The sequence below is a fragment of the Poeciliopsis prolifica genome, unplaced genomic scaffold, assembly GCF_027474105.1.
Source record: "Poeciliopsis prolifica strain line A6 unplaced genomic scaffold, Auburn_PproV2 SCAFFOLD010, whole genome shotgun sequence".
Classification (NCBI taxonomy): Eukaryota; Metazoa; Chordata; class Actinopteri; order Cyprinodontiformes; family Poeciliidae; genus Poeciliopsis; species Poeciliopsis prolifica.
The window spans coordinates 4,290,197-4,312,682 of NW_026562385.1; the positions used below are offsets into that span (position 1 = coordinate 4,290,197).

General features: G+C 38.8%; 1 protein-coding gene and 1 long non-coding RNA gene across 2 annotated transcripts; one reads left to right on the forward strand and one right to left on the reverse strand.

The window, feature by feature from the left end:
• Positions 1 to 271: 271 nt before the first annotated feature.
• On the reverse strand, positions 272 to 1,249 carry LOC129363663 (uncharacterized). Its single transcript, XR_008606334.1, has 3 exons — positions 1,029 to 1,249; positions 819 to 850; positions 272 to 744 (listed from the first exon to the last, which is right to left on the reverse strand). It is a non-coding gene; the product is annotated as an uncharacterized LOC129363663 (long non-coding RNA).
• Positions 1,250 to 1,390: 141 nt separating this feature from the next.
• LOC129363741 (serine/threonine-protein kinase/endoribonuclease IRE1-like) lies at positions 1,391 to 22,083 on the forward strand. The gene is made up of 22 exons (XM_055036016.1): positions 1,391 to 1,615; positions 7,468 to 7,588; positions 9,644 to 9,677; positions 10,409 to 10,481; positions 10,682 to 10,754; positions 11,914 to 12,036; positions 12,420 to 12,521; positions 12,616 to 12,877; positions 13,394 to 13,472; positions 13,721 to 13,880; positions 14,800 to 14,915; positions 15,010 to 15,192; positions 16,088 to 16,346; positions 16,427 to 16,517; positions 16,591 to 16,780; positions 17,953 to 18,052; positions 18,132 to 18,331; positions 18,450 to 18,597; positions 18,731 to 18,858; positions 19,295 to 19,418; positions 20,127 to 20,194; positions 20,275 to 22,083. The coding sequence occupies exons 1-22, from the start codon at positions 1,541 to 1,543 to the stop codon at positions 20,743 to 20,745; spliced, it is 3,180 nt and encodes a 1,059-aa protein (XP_054891991.1). The 5' UTR covers positions 1,391 to 1,540; the 3' UTR covers positions 20,746 to 22,083.
• Positions 22,084 to 22,486: the final 403 nt, after the last annotated feature.

The window sequence follows — 22,486 nt, forward strand, 5'->3', positions numbered from 1 at the left end:
ACTGTACCGTCTCACAACACCATAGATAACTTGTATGTTTTTGATTGCCAGTCAAATTTAGACCTAAAACCGTCTCCAAAATCAAAACACTGATGAAAAAAATTGGGCCTAATCAGCAATTTTTAATTCACATTCAATAGCTACAGAAGAAAAATTACATATCTAAGTTACCATTCTGAAACGCCCTGCCTTGGTAAGAAATTATTTCTACCAATGAGCTTCATTTACTGTGTTGATTGCAGTGGTAATTAAAGGTTCTTAATAGTGAATGTCTTTAAAAAGTCACTTTATTTTATTCAAATATCACAGGTACATTATTTTTTGATGTAAATTTCTTAATCTGGGACCCGAGACCAAATCTCATACCACAAACAAGCAAGGTGATATGACAATAAAAATATCCTTGAATTAAATCTGTTTGAACCAACGCAAACATTCTCCATTTGTAGAGAATATGCAACGTTTGTGTCTTGCTTTAAAAGAGCATCTTGGTAGAAAATGCCACGAAACCCCAGTTATGACAAGACTTTAATGTAGCACTTATTTTCACTACTGGATGTGGCTAAGGAAGGGGCCATTCCAGTTCAAAAAGTGCAAACATTGGTTTAAAGAAATCAAATTCAGACACAGGTAGAAGGGAATATTTTTCTTTATTATGAATATGCATTGTAAAGTTATGTGCAACATAGGAAACTTGCTTCAGTTCAAGGCGAGACACCTTCCATCTGATGAGCCACACACAACCTGTAAGAAAAATAAAAGTTAACACCGAAGTCACCTATGACAATTATGATTTGCGAGTTATAAGCATTACTTACCATGTTATTTTGGTGATCTGTGGTTCCTGCTCCTGAAAGAATACACATATTATTCAGTGTTTTTAGTTTTGGGACAGAGTACAGCCTTTTCTCAGTAGAACCATGTCAGATTTTAAAGATTGACTTCATTTTTATATCAGAAGTCTAACGCACAAAAACATCATCACTCGTGATATGAAAACACTTAAAAAGCGTGTAGACAAGTCTTACCTTCATGGTTCGCGGCCTGCCCACGCTGCTGCCACGTGAGCTGCTAGTGCTCATTTACAAAGCGCGTACATGTAATTTGTTCAAGCTTGAATTCACGTTACATCCGTATTAATACCCAAAATGAATGCAAGTAGCTGGAGAGACATACTTAAACTCAGTTATTACAAAATTTAGGGTTCAGCTAATAGCACATGATAAGTGCAGCGCGTACTCTTGCGGAATAAAATGGCCCCGGATGTAAATGCTGCTTTTTTATAGCACATCCGGTGTGTGGAGGCGCGTTTTCATTGGCTGAGAGGCCTATGGCGTCCCTCCCCTCCTCCACTCCTGTGGATATGAATCCAAAAGTCCAACCTCCGCAGTGTTAATTTCAGGAAGAAGCATCTCTACCAACGCTGTAGCAAACATTTCGACCCATCTGTCTGTGGAAGTCAGAAACGAAATTTCTATGTAGCGTCCAGCCGCCCCGGACCAGCCAGCCAGTCTGTCCCGGTTTGAGACCCGATGCTAACATGGACTGGCCAGTGCGAAAACGGGCTCTACTGTGCTGCATTTTAGCCTTGTTTTTCTACGCTGGTCCCCGAAAGGTAAGAAAGCTAGCCGAATAAACTAACTGGATGACGGGATGAGGTTATTATTGTCGACTAAACAATTTATAGTGGGACTATTTTTTCTACTTTGGGACGTTTTCATAAAAATGTTTGTGCTTCAATGAAGCTAAAATTCAGTCCATATGCTGCGTATTGACAGCGGTTAGCTAAATACGAACGTTAGCTAGCTTGCTAAACTATTCATTTGACAAGTTGTGGGGTCTAAAATCAACTCCTCTGACGCATTAAAACATGAGTAGATACGTTTGTTGTTTTTTTTATCTGTGGAGTTCCAGGACATTACGGAAAACCTTTTGTCCTTACAGCTGTGCAATTTCATCACATTCATTTTTTTGCCACTCACTTGTGCTTTTAGTTATTAGAAACATATACATTTGTGATGTCGTGATAACCTCGATGTTTCTTTCCATCATCACTTAACCTGCCCTTTAATCCATCAGTGTTTTTTTTTTTTTTGCAGTGATCAACAAACAAACTCAGATCGGCTTAGAATAGTAAAATCTTGAAACCTGACAGCCCAACACCATGTGATATTATAGAAAAAAATACACAGTCAAGGTTAGAACTTTTGATAGGTTCCTTTTTGATAACAGATGCAAGATTTTGTATACAGATTTGTGACTATTGTTTCAGTAGTACTGGACACAATGGCCCTCAACTAACACAAACAATGGATATCAAAAGTTTACCCTTATTTTTAAATCCAGTAAAGCCCATTTGCTGATCAGGATTAGGAAAATCTTAGGTAATTTTGAGTCCTATTTCAACATTAATTGTTTACTAATGTCAATATGATGTTTTAAAGGCTTGCTTATCTCAACACTTGAATTCAACAACTTGATGCATGTGCACAAGTCACAGTTGTACTCCTGAAGGATGTTTAGGTGCTTTTGAGGGATGCTCGTTGTAAAAGTAGCACATGGTGACTTCTTGGGGAAATTTTAATATAATAATAATAGAAAGTTTAAATTTTTGAAACTAATTCTGCTCTCTATATTAAGATATAGTTAAAGGATCCAAAGTCCCTAATTAAAGTCAATTAGAAATTGGTGCCAACCATAAAAAATTCAAAACAGTGCAGCTCTTAATAATCACTTAGTTTTAAAGTTTTTACCCCCCTAATTTCAGAATTTTCAGTTATATTGCATTACACTGTTACATTGATTTCTTCAGGCATTTGATACTTAACATGTGCCTTGTTTTGAGTGTTCAATAAATAATGAATAGGTGGAATCTGTGGTATGTAGTTGTGTACACTTGAGGTTTGATTTAAATAATTTACAACCCTGTAAAGGCCTGGTCATTCATACTTTGAAACCTTGATAATGTGTATACCTTCTGTTTACGAGGACTGAATTCACGACAACAGACGATGGACCTGTGGCCATTTACAAAAAACATCTATAAGTTCATTCAAATTGAAGTAATGTCGTATTGGGTATGCACTCTATGAAGTACATTAACACCTTGGTTTTTGATGGTTGGAATAAAGCATTGGTAATCTGATGTCTTGGCTTTAATTTTGATCAAAAGTAATTAACATGTTGAAAATGAGCCAAAACTTTAAAAGCCAAGTAGCATTGAAGAGCAGAGACCCTTCAATGCTACATGAGTAAACCAGCTCAGCTAAGCAGCAGATTAGAGTGGCTTTAAAATCCCTTGTCATGTCTCGGGTTCTTCTCTTAGCCCATTAGAGTAAGCAGGTGTAATGTGGGTGACAAATGATAGTCCAACTATATATGCTGAGAAAAACTTCTTGGGATTTCTAGAGAAGAAAAGTTATTTTCGACAGTATTATCCGTCACAGTTGACACAATTCTTCCTTTAAAAGCCTGACGCATCAATAACTTCATACTTAGACAAACTTAATTTAATGGTTAATAGGTGTCATAAATGTGGTAAGTTTATAATTGCTCGAAACGACACAGAGGTCAATTTTACACACTCGGTGTTCAGTGCAAACATATTTTGAATTGCTACATCTAAAGAAAAAGTAGATATGTTTTTTAATCAACAAATTTGATATATTTGTTGATTAGTTGAAGCTGTTGCCAGTATGCACTTCCCATGACATACACAGATGTGTGAAAATATATTTTTTTCTTGGTTCCTGTGTTGGTTTGTTCTGCACTCAGGCAAGCTGCAGAAATTGCTGATGGCAGCAGACAATGTGGTTGCTTCTACAAGAAATTCACTTTTTACCTTGATGTTTTTGTTGTTGCCGTTTCATACTTTGACCACAAGGCTTTTTTTCACGCTCTTTTAAAATGTTTGTTGAAACTTGAAGAGAAAGCTGACAGTTCTGAGCGGCTCTATATTTGGTTTGGTTTGCCAAGCAACAGGCTGCAAGGCGTGGTGACCCTCCGCTGACCACGGACGATGATAACACAAGCATTGAAGTCCCTTTTGAAGCTGACCTCAGTTAAAAAAAAAAAAAAAGGTTGAAAATTTAGATTCAGGAACAGGAGTGAAGAGGTTTTTTATACCTAGTTCTGCAGTATTATGCAACCCTTATTTTGCAATGCTATTTCTGTGTAACACACAGAATGAGGAAATGGAAGGGTGTGTATTATTTTAACCGTTGCTTTAATTGAGCCTTTGTAAATTGCATTCATTCTGAGCTGATAAACTGTGAAGCAGATGTCCCTGATGTGCAACACTTCAACATATGCATCAGCTGCTAAATGTTGGTGTCCATGCAAACCTAGAGGGCCAGCAGATGTTTGGGAACTCATTTGTTTGTGAAACCAAGAGAGCTGCTGGAGGTTACGAGGGGGGCGAGAACAGATTAGTTATGACTCTTCGCAGCACGCTTGTACAGTGCCTTGTGAGGTTGAGGCCCAGTGGGAACAGTTGCAGGTGCGTATTATTGACATGCATGCTCATAAAGGATGGATGAGACCACAGGGAGAGAACTTAGGGCCAGTGTTGAGCAATATTTTTTTTTGTCTGCAGATGATCTGAAACTTTCAGTTTTTTTTTTGTTTTTTTTGTCTTAGTTTCTGTTCATTTTGGTGCTAGAACTTTCAGAACAGTGTGACGAACAACTAGAGTACACAGCTTATTGTGAAATGGCCTTTATAGGGTGTCTGCCACTGGTCACTGACAGTGTTTACAGAGGAATGGTAGGTCGTGTCACTGACGGTGGTGACAAACCGCAGTAGTAGTTCCACGTGTTCTTCATTGCACGTGCATTAAAGGCTGATGGATGTAAATCCTGCTGGTTCTGTTATTTTAAAAACATTTTTATATTTTAAATGTTTGTTTTCAGAATTCTAAAAACATCTTAAAACATCAAAAGGCTGATCTGATTGACCTTATTGAATATTAGCGGTTTGGTAAGCAGACTTGCGACAGTCTGGCGACCTGTCCAGGGTGTATTCTGCCTTTTCCTGGAAATGTTGGCTAGAAATAGGCACCAGCACTCCTTCTGACCCTACTAGGGACAAAGATGCTAGAAAATGGAGGGATGGTTAAGTAGACTGTGTTTCTCAAACTCCTGACTGGAGGAGCCATTTGCTAATTTCTGCTTCTGTGGCTTTAAAAAGATACACTTCTAAAACCACATTTCTCAGCATATTGTTCCCATGTCTTAATGTCTTAAGATGAAGGAGAAAGCTGCACACTGGTAGTCAGCTGGCTGAAAGAAGACGCCTGCATTTCAAACTTGGTTGTAAGAATGGATTCACACCAGCCCTCTTTAGTGCACTTTAATCAAACTCTGGTTGTTTTTGATTGTGTGAATGCACACCTCTTTTTCAGAGGAAAAAGAGGATTTTCCTCTGAAAAATCCTCTTTTTCCGAGGATTTTGTGTCATTTCCTTCATTGGTTCTTGGTGCAGTGCCACAACAGGTAAGGAGGGGGAACAGATTTGGTTAGTTTGATGCAGTGCATTGTGAAAGTGAACTGAACTATCTGAAAAATGTTACCAATGTTGCAATTTTGGTTCTCGATAGAACCAACTCTGCAGGACTAACATGTGTATGGAGTAGAAACACACTAAGAAAGACGAATTCAGCTACTTGAAAATGTTTCTGGAAAACACTGAGAGTCAATGTCTGAAAACTGAAAGAGAACCAGGGCATTCTTATTATATTAGTTTTAAAAACTAATGCTGGCATAGCAACATGCTTGTAGCCAACTGCAGGCTACCTGAGCAGATAACCTGATTAATTAACCAGATACCATCTGCCTGTTTATGATTGCGCTTCTCTTCGAAGAGCTGAACAAGAACAGTTTTGAACAGAACTGTTGCTGAATAGATTGGCATTTTTAATCCAGATTAAAAAAGAAAATAAACAAAAATCTCACACCTGCCCATGCTTAGATTAGATCCCTTTCTGTAACTGTTAGTGGTAGTCTATGTGGTCCAGATAGGGCTCTATCTGAGGCAGACCCTGCCCCTGGTGCCATGTGCGCTCCAGTATTCCTTGTATGTGAGTAGGCGTTGAAGGGCTTGGAGAGAGGAGTGTCCATCTGGGCTGCCAGCCCACTATTCAGCTGTGTGTGCTAAACTTGAAGAGCTCTTTTGGCAAAATCCTTAGATGCGTTTCAAAAGACAAAACCAACTTTACAAGATCTACTGGAAGGCAGGAATGTAACTTTTACCCTGTAAGGATTTACCAGCCATCCATACCAGTATAGCATGGTTGAACCTTAAAGCTGGAGACACAATGTGTTAGAAACCTTCCACATTGCATGTCTTCTAGCTCCTTTTGCACAGATTGATTAGGTAATCATTTTAAGCTTTCTTTCCATAAGCAAAAAACACTTTTAATGAGTTCATTTTGGAGATGCAGGTTACACACGTAACATTAATTTTAGACGTGAAATAAATGTTTCCTCTACATCTTACCATTGTAGATGTGAGAAGCAGCCATATTGAAACACAAAGTCGACCTTACAAGTTGGCTGGGAAACTAGGCCTTAAGAGCTGCTCCCTTTTCTCAGCTGGGAATCCAACTTCAGAGAGTGTTCCAGTTGATTTTTCCAAGTCAGAATTTCTGAGTAGGAACACAGGTTAGGTGCAGAATTTTCAGTAGAGTTAGGAGGTGTGGCCAGCAGCAGCTCATTTTGATTTTAAGTGAAAGAGCCTTAAAATGGCTAATTGTGAAAGGAGCTAAAAATAGGCAGAACTGAGCAGGAGAAATCTGATAATCCAAGAATGATTTTGTGAAAAGAAATGCAACAGACATGCTTTTTATAGCATGTAGACATTTGTGCGAGAATAGGCCCCTATTAAAGTACTTGTTGAGTAACTAGAGAAATTCAGGAATGAATAAATTTTTTTGGTGGCTGTATGGAGCACTGCCCCTTCTGCACATTGCCAAGTTCTGCTGCTTATATATGCAGTAGTGATAAACACACAAACATGTTATGGAAACTAAAGGAGCCCCACTCCTAACTCTCCCTTAAGTGACATTGTTTTTGATTACAGTTGGAAAGTACACAATATGAGAATTTAGGTTGAATGATTTCAGCATGTTACATTTTCCTCTCCATTGTTGCCCTTTGCTCTAGTTTGTGCTTTAAGCCATGCAGCAGCACAATAGACCAGCTAACACAAGTCTGTTGTCCTGAGCCAGATGTCTTCATATCATGACATGATTATTTCAAAATTTTGATGCTGTTTGCTGTGTGTGATGCTGAGTAATAATTGAGCGATTACAGACTTATCCACTGCCCAAATGCAGGCGCGCATGTTCTAACTTAACCCGGGGATTTAAATGCCAGGATGCATGCATAAACACATCTACCGGTTAAGAACCAGACATCCTGTCAGTGTTGCATGATGATAATTTATTTGAGCTGTTTTCTGTTTTTGTAGGGATTTTGCAGCGCCAGCACAGTTGCCCTTCCTGAAAGCCTGCTCTTTGTGTCCACCCTGGATGGAAACCTGCATGCCGTTAGCAAAAGGTCTGGCTCTATCAAGTGGACTCTGAAAGAAGGTAAGAGGAGAAGACTGATGTCAAGTTAAAGTCTTTGTATGGTCTTCTTCTTGTTATTCTTGTTATTGCATTTCAAACACAAAGTACAATTGTTGTCCTGATGCCCGGTTGAAAACAGTGGAATCCTTGTTTTGCTTTGTTGGGATGCAGCTTTCATTGGAGCAAAGCAATAAATTGATCAAATTGGTGGCAACATTTTACTGTGTTTACTTAATGTGAACTGTCCTTACAGCATGTCCACACCTGAACATTTTTATGCAATGTAATTGGTATCTCTCCCTGGATTGTCTGGTCTAGCCCGGGTAATTAGGAGTTTCTAATGCTTCCTACCCCAGGAATCTAAAAACAGAGCTTGTCATTATGTGTTGAATCAATTGTATTTCTTTAAAAACATATTTACAGTCTTGAAAAACATTTAAGAGACCTCATGATTATTCCACCAAATGTTTATTTCTTAACTCTTCTTGAGAAAAATATTAGCATTTTAGCTTCTAAATGAATATGAACTTGTTTTCTTGGCATTATTTGATGTGTGAAAGCACTGCATCTTTTTTGTTATTGTGACCGTCTCTCATTTTCTGCAAATAAGTGCAAAATGTTTGCTTGGAATTTCATAGAATAAAATAACAATGTTCATTTTACTCAAACACATATCTAAAAGTAAAATCAGAGAAACTGATCATTTTAAGTGGTCTCTTAATTTTTTTTTCCAGAGCTGTATATACTGCCTTTGTGCCTAGATTTATTAATCCTATTTTTATTGTGTAGTCAAGTCTTGTTTTTAGACGGTGCTAGAAGAAGCTGTTCATTCAGGTTCTCTTGGCATTGGGAAGCGGGTAATTATTAACAAAGGTCTGAGTGGGCCAGGGCCACAAAGGTCTGAGTGGGCCAGGGTCAGCAACTTTACGGTAGTGTCACCTGCACTCATGGCCCGCACCATGGTTACCATCGTAAGGCGCTGTATGCTTTGAAATTGCACATAATGAGGCTTGGAAAACTAGCGAAAGAAAGATTTTTAGAGGTCTTTTTCTTATAGTCTTGTTAGAAACTAACAATTTTAAATGTGTATTTTCCTACTTTTGTGAACTTCTTTTAGGCTTGACTTGTTTTGTTTTGCTTTTTTTTTTTTTTTTTAAAGGTAAAAACAAATTTAGGTCATGCTTGTAATCCTGCCTGGCTGCACTCAATAACCAAATCTGCGACGGTGAGGCAGAGGCTGCCTCCTCCGCATCATCTGTTCTCCTGGAACGGCTACTGAATATAAATTTCACCAGGCTTTGCACACACCTGTTGCATTTCAGTCAGGAAACAATGAGAGGGAAGCAGAAATCTTCCACATTTGTCAATATTGAACAGTGCAGATTAATATCAAACCTGTCATAATGCTGCTCCCTTCTCTCTTTGCAGACATGTATTTATATTTCAGCCAGTCAGATGTAACCCCCAATAAACATTTGTTGAAGACTAATGTTTACTGAATAAAACTGTAATTTACCATCTTTGAATTATCTCACACCTAACCCGTGCCATTGTGGACACCGTACAGCTCCACCTGCTCCACACCCAGTTTGTTCACACTGATGGGTTTTGTATGTTTGTCTTTTTGCAACAGACACTTCAGGTTTGGGGTTTGACTGGTTTGGTAACCCCGTTGAAAGATGGAAGAAATCTTATGGAGGCTCCTCCCAACAAGATTATTATCTTTTTTTTTTGTTGTTGAGGACAAATTTTAGCAAGACTTTGCTGAAGGTCTTGCTAAAAGACAAGACTGGGATAGGTCAGTCGGACGGTTTTTTTGATGTTCCGATCACATTGAATGACTGTTATTCTTGTTCTCACTGCTGGTGTGTCATGCCTAATTTACTCACAGAAAGCTTATCTGTTTGCCCTTCATGTTTGCCACTGGGGATTGCATGTCCACTTAGACTTTGTGTCCTCTGCAGTCCGACGTTTCCAGCGTTCATGTTGCTCACTTACTCAACGGCCACTGGCCATGTTTTCGTCTGCCAGATGATATTCCTGTCAGTCCTGACTATTGTCTTTGTGTCCTCACAGATCCAGTTCTTCAGGTCCCGACACATGTAGCAGAGTACGTATCCAAGTTATCTTTTTTTTTTTCTTTTGTTTGATACAAACGGAAAAAAAAAGACAATGTTTTGCAAAAGTGTTCACACCCATTAAACGCACTGGTCTTTCCAAAAGTTTGTCACATAAGATACAAAATATTTTTTTAAGATAGCCAGCATTTAGATTGTGAATAAATAAAATCCAGTGCAACCAATTGTCTTTAAAAGCCATCTAATTAACAGAAAAGTAATTTAACTTCAGAATAAATCCAGGTGTTCTGTGAAGGCCTCAGCGGCTTGGTTTAAATCTTCCTTTCTCACAGTGAAACATGTCTAAAAATCCTTGGGGAAAACAAACCACTATGACTGTAAAAGACTTCAGACTGTGGTGGAGGTTGCTTTCAAAAGGACAATCACTCTAATCATGCAACCAGACTTGAAAATTGATGTTTGCAGATGTTGATAGTCTGAGCTGACTGAGTTTAAGTCCTTCAACTTTTTACATGTTTATTGGTTCAAAAAATGACACAATTTCTGGTTGTTCCAGTTCATGTTGTGCTGGCCTGTCACATTTATGGCTGTAAAGTGGCAAAATGTGATAAAACTTAACATTTTTTAATAATACTTTTTCAAGACACTGTGTTCTACTGTATCTTTATGTAGCAAAAGACGGTGTATGTTGTTTAGTATTGCCACAAATTGAGCTCAATCTGTGGTTTAACAATAAACTTGTTGCCTTTACTCTTCTGTCCAGACCAGCGTTTCTGCCGGACCCCAACGACGGCAGCCTGTACTCTCTGGGTGGAAAGAACAACGAAGGCCTCACGGTAAAAGGAAATGCGTTTTGTCAAAGCATTTAATCTTCCGTCTTTGGTGTGAACCACCGCTCAGTTCCTTGTTCGGTAGAAAAATAGTCATGCTTTCTCATTATGAGTTTGCAGCTGTGGTGGTTTATACTACGTGGTGCTATATTTTGGTGTTGACCCTTAAAACCCCAATGTTTATTTGAGGCTTTTTGTTGTAACAGAAACTACCTTTCACCATCCCTGAGTTGGTCCAAGCCTCACCGTGTCGCAGCTCTGACGGAATCCTCTACATGGGTAAAACCCATTCATAAATTTCTCTTTGAGTTAGCCACACTACATGTGGTCATGGCATGCACGTTCATCATACACGTTTGTGGATCGGCTTATACTCCTCACCTTTCATAAAGGAGTGGGTGTTATCTGGGTTCAGCAGAATACAACACATTGTCTTCTGGTTCCACTAAATCTACTGTCTCAGCTCTTTTGAATTTTTAAGTGTTAACACAGGATCTTTGATCTGCCATTGTTTGAACAAAAGCTAGTCACATTTGCCTGCTTACAATCATCATCAGTCAGGATATTTAATTATATAGGTGCAAACTGTTTCTGGTTGAATAGTTTAATAGATAACTACTTTTTATGTGGCTTCACATTTTGTGAAAATACTGCATAAAGTGTAAATGCAAAACTTTGAGGGACTATCTCACTATGGAATGATAAAACTCATTAACATGAAGGTTAAACTGTCGCAGGTTATTTTGAATAACTGGTCTTGCAAATAGTGCCTCATTTAATCAGGACAGCTATAAATTGGATTTTTCGCAAGTGGAACAATTTAACATTTGAATGCATTAGAATCACAAACCTCAATGTGTTTTATTGAGGATCAGCAGTATTTTAAAAGTCTTGCTGTTTTGGGTGTGTCTCTGACTGTAGGGACATTTTAACCTATTTTTCTTTGCAAAATTGATTAAATTCAGTCTCATTGAAAGGAAGTATTAAGTATTTTCCAGCCAGCAACAGGTTTTGTATCTAGTGTTTCCTTTTTTTTAATATTGCCACCCATCTTATCATTAGCTTTCACCAGTTTCTGTTTTTGTTTTCTAATCCAGCTTTAAACTTCTCCCTGATCTGCTTGCTGAGATCTTTGGTCTCCAGGATGGTCTTTATTCTCTAACAAGCCTTCAACCCCTGCATTTATACTGAGATTAAATTGAGCACAGGTGGAATCAGTTTACTAATCAGGGTTAATTTAGGAGTGTCAGACTAGATGAGGCTGAACACAAACTATTTACTTACTTTGTTGGTCAACCACATAAAATCCCAACAAAGTACATTGAAGTTTGTAACGTGACAAAAATGTTTTGCAAGATTGCTATCGCCAGGTGCAGTGAAACCTGAAATCACCCAACTAATCAGTTTCCTGTGTGTATGTGTATGTGCTCTCTTTTAGGTAAAAAGCAAGACTTGTGGTATGTGGTGGATTTGCTAACAGGTGAAAAACAGCAGACACTGACGTCGTCCTTCGCTGAAATGCTCTGTCCGTCTTCATCCCTTCTCTATCTGGGACGAACGGGTAAAAACAAAACTAGCGCAGCAGTTTTTTGTTTTGTTTTTTTTGTTTTTTTTAAATTCTAACCAGAATCTATGACACACAAGATTTAATCTAGTTTACCAGAAGGTTTCATTTTTTTTGGGTGACACTGTTATAAGATCGTTGCTCATTAGTGCAGCCAATTTATTTAACTTCCAAACAAGACAACAACCTCTTCAATAATTATCTTCTTAAATTTTAAGGGGCTAAGAGTGTTTGCAAGCTGAAAGCTCACAATAGCTTTTGTTGGGCATTGTTAAGGAAATTTTACACGACTCAGGTTTGCAGTTTTATAACAAAACTGACAGTGAAACCCTGGATGTGTGTGCTGCTTCTGTAATCAAGCATTTTTCTGTCTTTGTTAGAGTACACCATCACCATGTACGACACAAAGAACAGAGAGCTGCGCTGGAATGCCACCTATTCCGACTATGCCTCCACTCTCCCTGATGACGACTTGAAATACAGTAAGATTCCTACTAACGCATGCTCGTTGTTAGCTAAACTCTCGCTGTTGGCTTAACTGGGCATGCTAATTGCATCTCGTTGTTCCCTCCACAGAAATGGCTCATTTTGTCTCCAACGGCGATGGCCTCGTGGTGACCGTGGACAGTGAGACGGGAGACGTTCAGTGGGTGCAGAACTACAATTCTCCAGTGGTGGCCATGTACATATGGCAGCGGGAGGGTCTTCGCAAAGTTCCCCACACCAACGTGGCCGTGGAAACACTGCGGTACCTCACTTTCATGTCCGGAGAGGTAGGACGAATAACCCAGTGGAAATATCCGTTTCCAAAGGAGAAAAAACCCAAAAATAAATTTATGTAAGTAATTATTTTGCTTAATTTGCCTTATTTTTTATTTTTTTATTTTATCATCTGCATTTTCTTATGTATTTAGTTCCATTTTAAAATGGAACTACATATATGTTCAGTGATAAATAAATAAGCTATGTAATGTAGCTAAAAAGCTGGTCGATCACTCTAATATTAATTAAATTAATGGAAAGTTAAGTAGAAGGAAAATGGCTGGTTGAAAAATCACATCTTTGGCTGGAATTGGAGCTTCCAGAGACCTCTTTTCAAATTGAAGTAAATCATATATTTCTTCTGTGGAAATAAAGTTCCAAAAGCCTGGAGGGAAAATCTGAAATGTTAGACCTGGACTCGTTGGTCCTGGTCTAACCAGGCTAAAACATCTGAATTGTTTTAGCCTTGTCATTTGGCTTGACAAGATTTTATGTGTGTCACTGCACAGTTTATTGCCAAACAAGTTTAAATATTTTTGGCCATAAAGTAACAGATTTAACTGACGTTTTTATTTTTGTTTGTTCTTTTCAGGGCCACTTTATATGTGGGCAAATACTCCACTAGCCTGTATGCATCACCCTCTCTGGTGCATGATGGAGTCACAGTGGTGGTGAGCACAATCTGCATATTAAATCAAGTGCAACATTGATCACGTGAACAACATGGCCATGATTTAGATTACTTTTCAATCAGGTCTTTATATATTTGCATGAAGTTTGATTTCTGCCAAGGTTTTCAGTTGTTTCTTAGTTAATAAACTGAGACTTGTTTGAAGTAGGAGGCTGCTATTTCTACAGACTTCCTTTTCATAGAAACTCATGAGGGATCTGATAACAGGAAGTGCGTGTTTGTCTTTAGCCTCGTGGAAGCACCTTCCCCCTGCTGGAAGGCCCTAATAGCCAAGAGACAGAGGAGGATAAGGAGTGTGTCATCACTCCCAGCACAAGTGTGAAATTCAACGCTGGCCTCCGAGAGAGAAACCGGATCAATTTTATGAGGAACTATCTGCTTCTCATAGGTACGGCACAAAACAAATCACAGCTGTTAAAATCTTTAGTTGCTTATCTTGAAGCTGGGGGATGAAAAAGAGATTTGGTGTCATTTTGTAGTGGTTTAAAAATGCACTTTCCTACACAAGTTTTGATGTCGGCACACTTAGCCAAAGACGACGCACTTAATCAGAACTTAGAAATGATGTTTATGCTTTCAGTTTAATGGGGCCTGACACCTACTGGGTGAGTGATGGAACTGCAGAAATGTTTTTGTATTGTTAATATTAGCCTGAACAGAAGTGGAATGTTTTGGCAATAATTTGTTCTTTACCAATGCTTGTTTAATCTGTTTTTAAAATCTCAAATAAAAAGTCTACCTTCCATTTTTCAGCTGCCTTCATGTTTTGCTGGCTGTATTCATGGCGCTGACTTTTATTAACATGGGACAATTTAAAGGAGGGGTGCCCAAAGTCAGTCCTCGAGGGCTGGCGTCTTGCATGTTTTAATTCTCTCCCTGGTTTAATGCACCTGGATCAAATGATGGCTCATTAGAAACCCTAAGAAAAACACTGACATGCTACTGAAATGTGCACGATGCTGGCCCTCGAGGACCGACTTTGGGCACCCCTGATTTAAAGTATAACTTTGCGTTTGAAATAAGGAAAGTGACTCTTTTCTCTTTCATTTTATATTTACTGCACCTGAAGAAAACAAGTTTTGCTTAATGGTACTTTATCAACACATTCTCATAAGAATATTCTTCTAAAGTTGATGGCACCTTTGTAACCCGGTGTGATGAGGAGTGGAGTCTCCACTCCTTAAACTGGTTTTCGTTAAAAATAAATTCATTGTTTGGTTGAAATGAATATGTTTCTGTAGGTGTTTTGGATACTTTAGACTTGAGTTTCTTTGTTTGTAAAGTTTTTTTCTGTATTCCGTTTTCAGGTCACCATGAAACGCCCCCTGAGGCTCACACCAAGATCCTGGAAACATTCCCTGAAAACTTCCCTCGTAACCAAGGCAACGTCATCCCACCTACTACGGATAAGAAAGGAGAGGAGGTTCGGGTCATCTCGTGTGTGTGAAAAATGCAGAGTAAAATGCACTTCTTATTCTGTTTAACATCTTTCCTGCTCCTCTGATTCCTGTCTTCAGAAGGTCAATGACAGTGGCATGGACGATAGGCAGCCTTCAACCTCCATCCAGGAACCGGGGACCAGCAGCCGCACGGCGCGCTCAGAGGCCCCTGTGGACTCCATGCTGAAAGACATGGCCACCATCATCTTCTCCACTTTCCTTCTCGCCGGCTGGGTGGCTTTTGTTATAATCTACCCCAAGGTAAGAAATGTTTTTTTTACCTTTTCTAAAGCATCAGATGTACTTATTATAGAGGATTTATGTCACAGCTGTAACTAATAACTGCAAACCTTGTAGAGTTCTGTCATAATGACCAATTTTTCTGGACAATAAATTATTGCGATAAATGAAAATATTGTTATTTTGTGACCATTTTCAGGTCATAAAATGATAATGGCATAGTAATGCAAGTACACCCTCTCAAACATCAATAAAATGTAATTTATAATGAACATTTAACACAATCTGGAAGATATTTTCAAGATTCAAAATAAATAAACAAGACACCTGAAACAACAAAAACAACAAATAAAAACAAAATTGTCCTTCCAAAAAGAGGCTAATTAAGACCAATGCACTTTTTGTTATCCAGTCTTTGATAGAAAAAGAGAGAAAAACAAACAATCATGCAAACAGAAATTATTGAGCTCGTCTTAATTTAGCATTTGATTAAATGAATTATTGCTTATTGCCACAGGCTTAACTGTTCCATGCAGCAAGCACCTTTAATATATCAATTATTTAACATCTTTGTTTTAGCAAATAGATGTGTGGATTTTCATTTGTGTTTTTATATATATATATATTTAAAGGCTATTCACACATCTTTATAAGGGATGCCAACAATTGTTTTTTTTTTTTTTTTTTCATTAAATTTGACTGAACAATTTATATAAAAATTTCATAAGAAGAGGACAAGGTGCTTGAGTGTGGAGATACCTCAGCATTTCTCTGTGGAAACTGTACTTGCTGACTTTTTATTAGCTTTATATAATAACAAATGTATGTATTAGTTCTCAAATGGCTTAAAAAAGTTCAAGAACACGTTTTGTAATTGTTGCATCCTTTATGTTTTCTGTTGTTTTTTTTATGACAGAGTGTGCAAAAGCAGCAGCAGCTGCAGCACCAGGAGTTCCAGAGACAGATGGAGGAGCGGCTGGAGCTGCTCCAGCGGCAGCAGCCTTTCTCACCTGCAGATGTGGGTTTGGCTCCCGACGCCGACTTCCTGGACGTGGTTCGCACTCGCTCTGACTGTTCAGACCACAGCAGCCCCAACGTCACCCCCCGTGCCTCCAACCACTCCAACTTATCTGTGTCTGAGGTGGGCAGCTCAATTTATGAGCATGAAGATGGAGGTAAGGCTCTAATTCTGTGTTTGTACATCAGCTGGATTGTTGTGGCTTTGTTTTCACTGCTTGAAATGTGTTTTTGTCAGAGGAAGACTTCTCTACAGTCAGAGTCGGCAACATTATCTTCCACCCCAAACAAGTGCTGGGCCATGGTGCCGAAGGAACTATGGTTTACAAGTAAGGGAATCAGAGTAAAATTTCAAATATTCTCTCACATCACAGTATTACATTTCTGCTTTTTCTCCAACAGGGGGCAGTTTGACAACCGTCCAGTGGCGGTGAAAAGAATTCTCCCAGAGTGCTTCAGCTTTGCAGACCGAGAGGTTCAGCTACTCAGAGAGTCTGATGAGCATCCAAATGTTATCCGTTACTTCTGCACCGAGCGGGACCGCCAGTTCCAGTACATCGCCATAGAGCTGTGTGCTGCCACGCTTCAGGAGGTAAATAATCAATCGTGTATTTTTCTTTTTTTATTTTGTTTTTTTTAAATAGTTATTCTTCTGATCTTTAACAACAGCTGAACCCTAAGGTGCCGTTAAAAGTGAGCTCAGTGGCAGAGCTTCTAGACCTGAAAGCTTCACTGTCACTGTTGGTCTCCAAATTATAAAGGATGCTCAGAGAAATTCAGGAAATCTTGATATTCTCTTCAAATATGAATTATGTTAACATAAACTTATCCTCAAGCCTGTTTAATATCCCACACTACCTCCAGCTATTGCCCACTATTGCTTATCATTTTAAGACTAATAATTTAAACCCCAACCAGACTGGAGTTATTGGAAACATAACTTCCTGTTATGAATGACAATCTTACATCTCTCCTCAATGCATTTGATAAGACAAATGATTGAGGTTTTTTTCCCAACTTGTTATTTGTCATGAGTTTGTCTGCTCTTTCTCTCACCATTTGAACAAACATATTAATGTTATTAAAATGACTAATAGAACCTATTACCATTCCATTACAGGTTGATGCTGATACGTGTTGGTTGTTAACACATTTTAACAAGCTAATACAATTAAACTGTGGAAAGCTCTCCCTTTCTCATTCATTTACTTGTTTTTTCCCTCTGGTTTATTTTTATGTCTTTTTGTTTTGTGTTTATTTGTGGGTTTGAAATGTACCCACATTTATTTAAAAAAAAAAAAAAGAGACATAAAATGTCTTGCAACATTGTTCCCTCTTTCTCTCAATCTATAGTGATGTTGAACTCACTTCACTGTAGAAAGTTTTTACACTTTCCAGTGTATGATGGACTTGACCTTTGGTGATTCTTGGGATGCTTCTAAATGTGTTGACCAGTTTCTGTTCATATGAGGGTGATAGTTTTTTGTCAGTTTGTTGAAATTGTCCTGCTGCATCCCAGCAGGACAATTACCCCCCTAAAATTAATTTATCCATGGATAAAGTTGGCTAATAAACTTCTATAAAGGCCCTGACCTCAGCCCTATTGAAAATGAATGGGCTGCAGTTAAAAGCCTCATCCAAGCCAAGGCTGACCATCTCACCACCCTGAAGAAAAAAATTCCCATCAAAACGTTTTCTCCGCAGAATGCTTTTTATTGTAAATTATTATTCTATTTTCAATATCCTTTCCTTTCCTCTTGCTAGTATGTGGAGAAAAAGGATTTCAACCGTCATGAACTTGAGCCAGTCATGCTCCTGCAGCAGACCATGTCTGGATTAGCCCATCTGCACTCCCTCAAAATAGGTAAGTGTCTCTCAAACCTAAAATTATTTCCCTTTCTTCATGTCTTTATGTTGAAACATAATTTTCCCTGTCCCTCTAGTACACAGAGACCTGAAGCCCCACAACATTCTGGTATCCATGCCGAACGCACACGGCCGAGTCCGCGCCATGATCTCCGACTTCGGCTTGTGTAAGAAGCTGGCGGTGGGACGTCACAGTTTCAGTCGAAGGTCTGGGGTTCCAGGGACCGAGGGCTGGATTGCTCCAGAGGTCCTCAGTGAGGACTTCAAGGACAACCCGGTGAGTCAAGAATGCAATTGCACATCTGTCACAGCTGTTACTACTGAAATGTATCGTAGTGTTTTCCTGTGAAGCCATCTCAAACTGTGGTGTCACTCTTTTAATGTGATCCCTGTAGACCTATGCGGTGGATATCTTCTCTGCCGGTTGTGTCTTCTACTACGTGGTTTCTCAGGGAAGTCACCCCTTTGGGAAGTCTCTCCAGAGGCAGGCAAATATATTACTGGGAGGATACAGTCTTGATTATCTGCAAAGTGACAAACACGGTGAGAGATGCACTCAAGAGGAGTAAAGTAGTTTGTTTTTGTTGCTAGTTCTCAGAATAGCAAAAAAAAATTCTCTTTTCATAATTAACTCAACAGATTTGTTTTTTGTTTTCTTCTTTTTGTATCTTCCTAGGTGAAATTGTTGCCAGAGATCTCATAGAACAGATGTTGAGCATGGATCCCCAGAGAAGACCTTCAGCTGAAAGTGTTCTCAAACATCCTTTCTTCTGGACTCTGGAGAAGGAGTTGCAGTTCTTCCAGGTTTGGGCTCTTTTCACACACTGGACGTCTTTACAACCAGGATTCTGCAATCCTGAACACTTTGTGGAGAGAAGCAGCAACATTTGTTGCCATACGTAGACTGATTGTACTATATTACATAAATGCAGATGAATGTACGTGGTCAAACGGAGTATGAGACCAGCTGACTTGGTATTGTTTTGGTATTTTAATGCTTAATGCTAGCAAAAAAATGTTTTTGTACAAGGCACATTTTTTCCGGAATATATAAGTGTAATCTCCTAAAAATTCATCGCCATCGACATATCTCCAGAGGTATTTACGTGGTTCCAATGTATTTTTTTTAAACGTTTCAAATTAGAGCACAGCACAAAGTGATCCATTAGGTCATTTTATCCAGCCTTATTATATTGCTGCAGATTAAAATCACAATTATTTTTATTTATTTTTTTGGCAGGATGTGAGTGACAGAATAGAAAAGGAGCCGCTGGACGGACCAATCGTGAGGCAGCTGGAGCGAGGAGGAAGGGCTGTTGTCAAAGGCGACTGGAGAGAGCACATCACGGTGCCACTGCAGACAGGTATGATGAGGCTGATTAAACGGTGAAAGCTATACCGCAATTAAGCATCTTCTAAAGAAGTCGCCTTATTTGGTGTGGTGTTGTTTGGCACCTTGATCTCTTACATGTGGTGCGGTTTCATTTTGGGTGTCGTAGTTCTTTGATTTGCTCTCACAGACGGGGCTGAATGTTTCCTGTCACAGGAAAGAAGAAGTCTGTGAAGTAGGCAGCTTTCTGTCTGCAGTGCCACACTGAGGATCAAAACCTAGAACAGTGGTTTGATTAATTAAATATTGCAGAACCACTATTTTATATTCAAGTCATGAAAACAACAAAAAAGTAGTGACTGGGTTGTTTATCATTTACCAATGATCTCAAAAGTATACAAAATATATTTTTATCAGGGTTTTGTAATGTAAAGTAAGACCTTTTCAAATGTTTTGTTTCTTGTTTAAAGAGCCATAAATCAACATTCAACTTTTTAATGTCTCAGCTTGACGATGGTCCTTCTGAACTCAGTGGAGCCATAATAACTTTACATAATAAATGTACACCTTTTTTATGAGAAAAATATTTTGGCTTTTGATGGAGTTGATACTGACTCACTGAAAAAAAGCTCTTGTAATAAAGCATAAAACATAAATTTCTGGCCTTTTTCATTCATTCTAACCCCATAAAGGATTCATTTTGTAAAACACTCAGTGGATTTGATTTTTCTCTTTGTGGTAGATTTGCGGAAGTTTCGCTCCTATAAGGGCGGGTCAGTCAGAGACCTTCTGCGCGCAATGAGAAACAAGGTGAGGCACAGTTATTGCATGATTTAAAATAATCAAACTCCTCAGTGCCGTAGTTTTGAGGATTTCTCTCATCTCAACAGAAACATCATTACCGAGAGTTGCCTGTCGAGGTACAGGAGACCCTGGGCTCCATCCCCGACGACTTTGTCTCGTACTTCACGTCACGTTTTCCTCACCTCTTGATGCACACTTATCTCGCCATGAGGACGTGTGCGCCTGAGAGGCCTTTCCTGCCTTATTACCCGACTGCAGAGCAGCTGCAAAAAACACAGACCCAGGGTTTGCAAACACTCACTGAGCCAGGCCCCCCACCCCTGCCAGATCACACACTACCTACGTTGCAAACACAGGAATCGACTCCTTTGACACTGTGTGGGCAGTCGCTGCCCTCGTCCAGAGAGCATCCGGTACCTTCAGACTTTCCCGTTCATGCGGCTCACCCAGACGACCTGGAGCTGACTCCTCCCTGTGAAAATGTCTCTCAGTTGCCTACGGTTCCTCTCAGGCCGGAGGTACTCACTACCCTGGACAACAACGCCAGTGCGGACTGAGCCAAAGCTAAAGTGGACCCAGAACTAAGGGAGCTTTGCCTAAAACAGTGGAGAACATTCAGGGGTTTGCTGCTGTGAGGTCCAGGCCTGCAGTGCCTGGAGTCGCACACAAGCGCCGCATACGAAACAAAAGTGCCTTCTGCTGGTCTGGATTCAGGTTTGTCCGTCTCCGCTCAGACGTCTAACTGCCTACAAGGTGTTGGAGATTTTCTTGTAGCTGGACTGCACAAAGAAATTGCTTTTTAATTCTTATTTTATTTTATTACACAGTGCAAAAAAAGTGTCCAAAAGCTCTCTGCTCATTGTTGTGGGAAATGTCTGCAGATGTTGAACTATTGGGTAGTTTTCTTGTGCAATGTTGTTTCTTCAGTAAGGGTATTTGCTGAAGATGCTGTATGTATAGATTTGTACAGAAAATTTTAAAGTTTGGGTCATAAATTGCTTAATGTGACCTGCGTGCCTTTTTATATATATATACATATAAAAGAACATTTTATTATAAATATAAACCCATCACTGTGCTGCATGGGTCTTGCGCATTAAACAGACTACGGTATGCTTCATGTGCTTGATTTCACTAAATGCTGCTAGAATCTGATCTGTGTTGCTGACTCAGACTGTTCCAAAGTATCTGAATCCAGGAAATGATTTAATCCTCATCATGATGTTGAGAATGATTTAAAAAGTGAAGCCAGAAAATGGTAACGTATGACTTCTTGTTAGTGTCAGTGATGTTGATGACTTGCACATATTAAATTCTTTATTGTTTTCTACTCGTATTTTTCTTGCTGGTTCATCTTGTGTCTTACAGGGTTGCTACAAGATTTTAGAAATTTGTTTTTAAACTTTACATTTGTTTTTCAAATATGCCACATTTTTCATAGATTATGTCTACGCCTATATTTGTTCTTTTGATTATTCTTTTATTTTATTTGATGTAGGTTTTGAATTTAAATTATGGTGGTTTTAGAAGGGTTTTGAATTTATTTGGCAGAAATATTGATGTGCTTTGGAGATAAAAAGAGAATTCAACAACCAGAGCCTGAAGCAAACTGAAATATGTTTATGTATTGTGGACTAAAAAGAAGGGTGTACGAATGGAAGAGCAGGTTCTTTGTTTTTAACTTCATATGAAGTTGGGATCTAAACCACACTAAGTTTTGCACTGTTTGGATTCAGATTTGTAAGAGCAAGTTAGAGTTGTTGCCCTTTTTTTTTTTCCTCTGTTTCTGTCTGGTACCAAATTGGATAAATTGGTCCTCCCTGTTTAATGGTGGCAAATGTGTCTCAAGATTGCACAAAACACCAAAATATTTTAATAAACTTTTTTGTTTTTCATCTTGTCTAGATAAAATGGTAAATCAAAAATGTACCCATCAAGTGTTTATGGTTTCAACTTGGCTGAAAACTAAATGATTGCCATCCACTTTTCCACCGAGTCAGATTAACTCATAAGTCATGTTAGCCATGTAGGGACACGAGGAGGAATGTGCTAAAGCTAATAACATTTTTCTCTAAATAGATAATAAAATTCTACCCTCATTTTGATGCACAGTGCTGGTAGAATCATGCTTAGGGAATGCTTTTTATTTTAATAAATTAAGCACATTAGTAATATAAGGTTTATAATTGTACCATGAAACGGCATAAATGTTTGCACTCAATCTTATTATTTTAGTCATATTGGTATGTATTGGTACTCTAATGGAACCACTAGTGGATAAAATAGCCAAAAATGGCA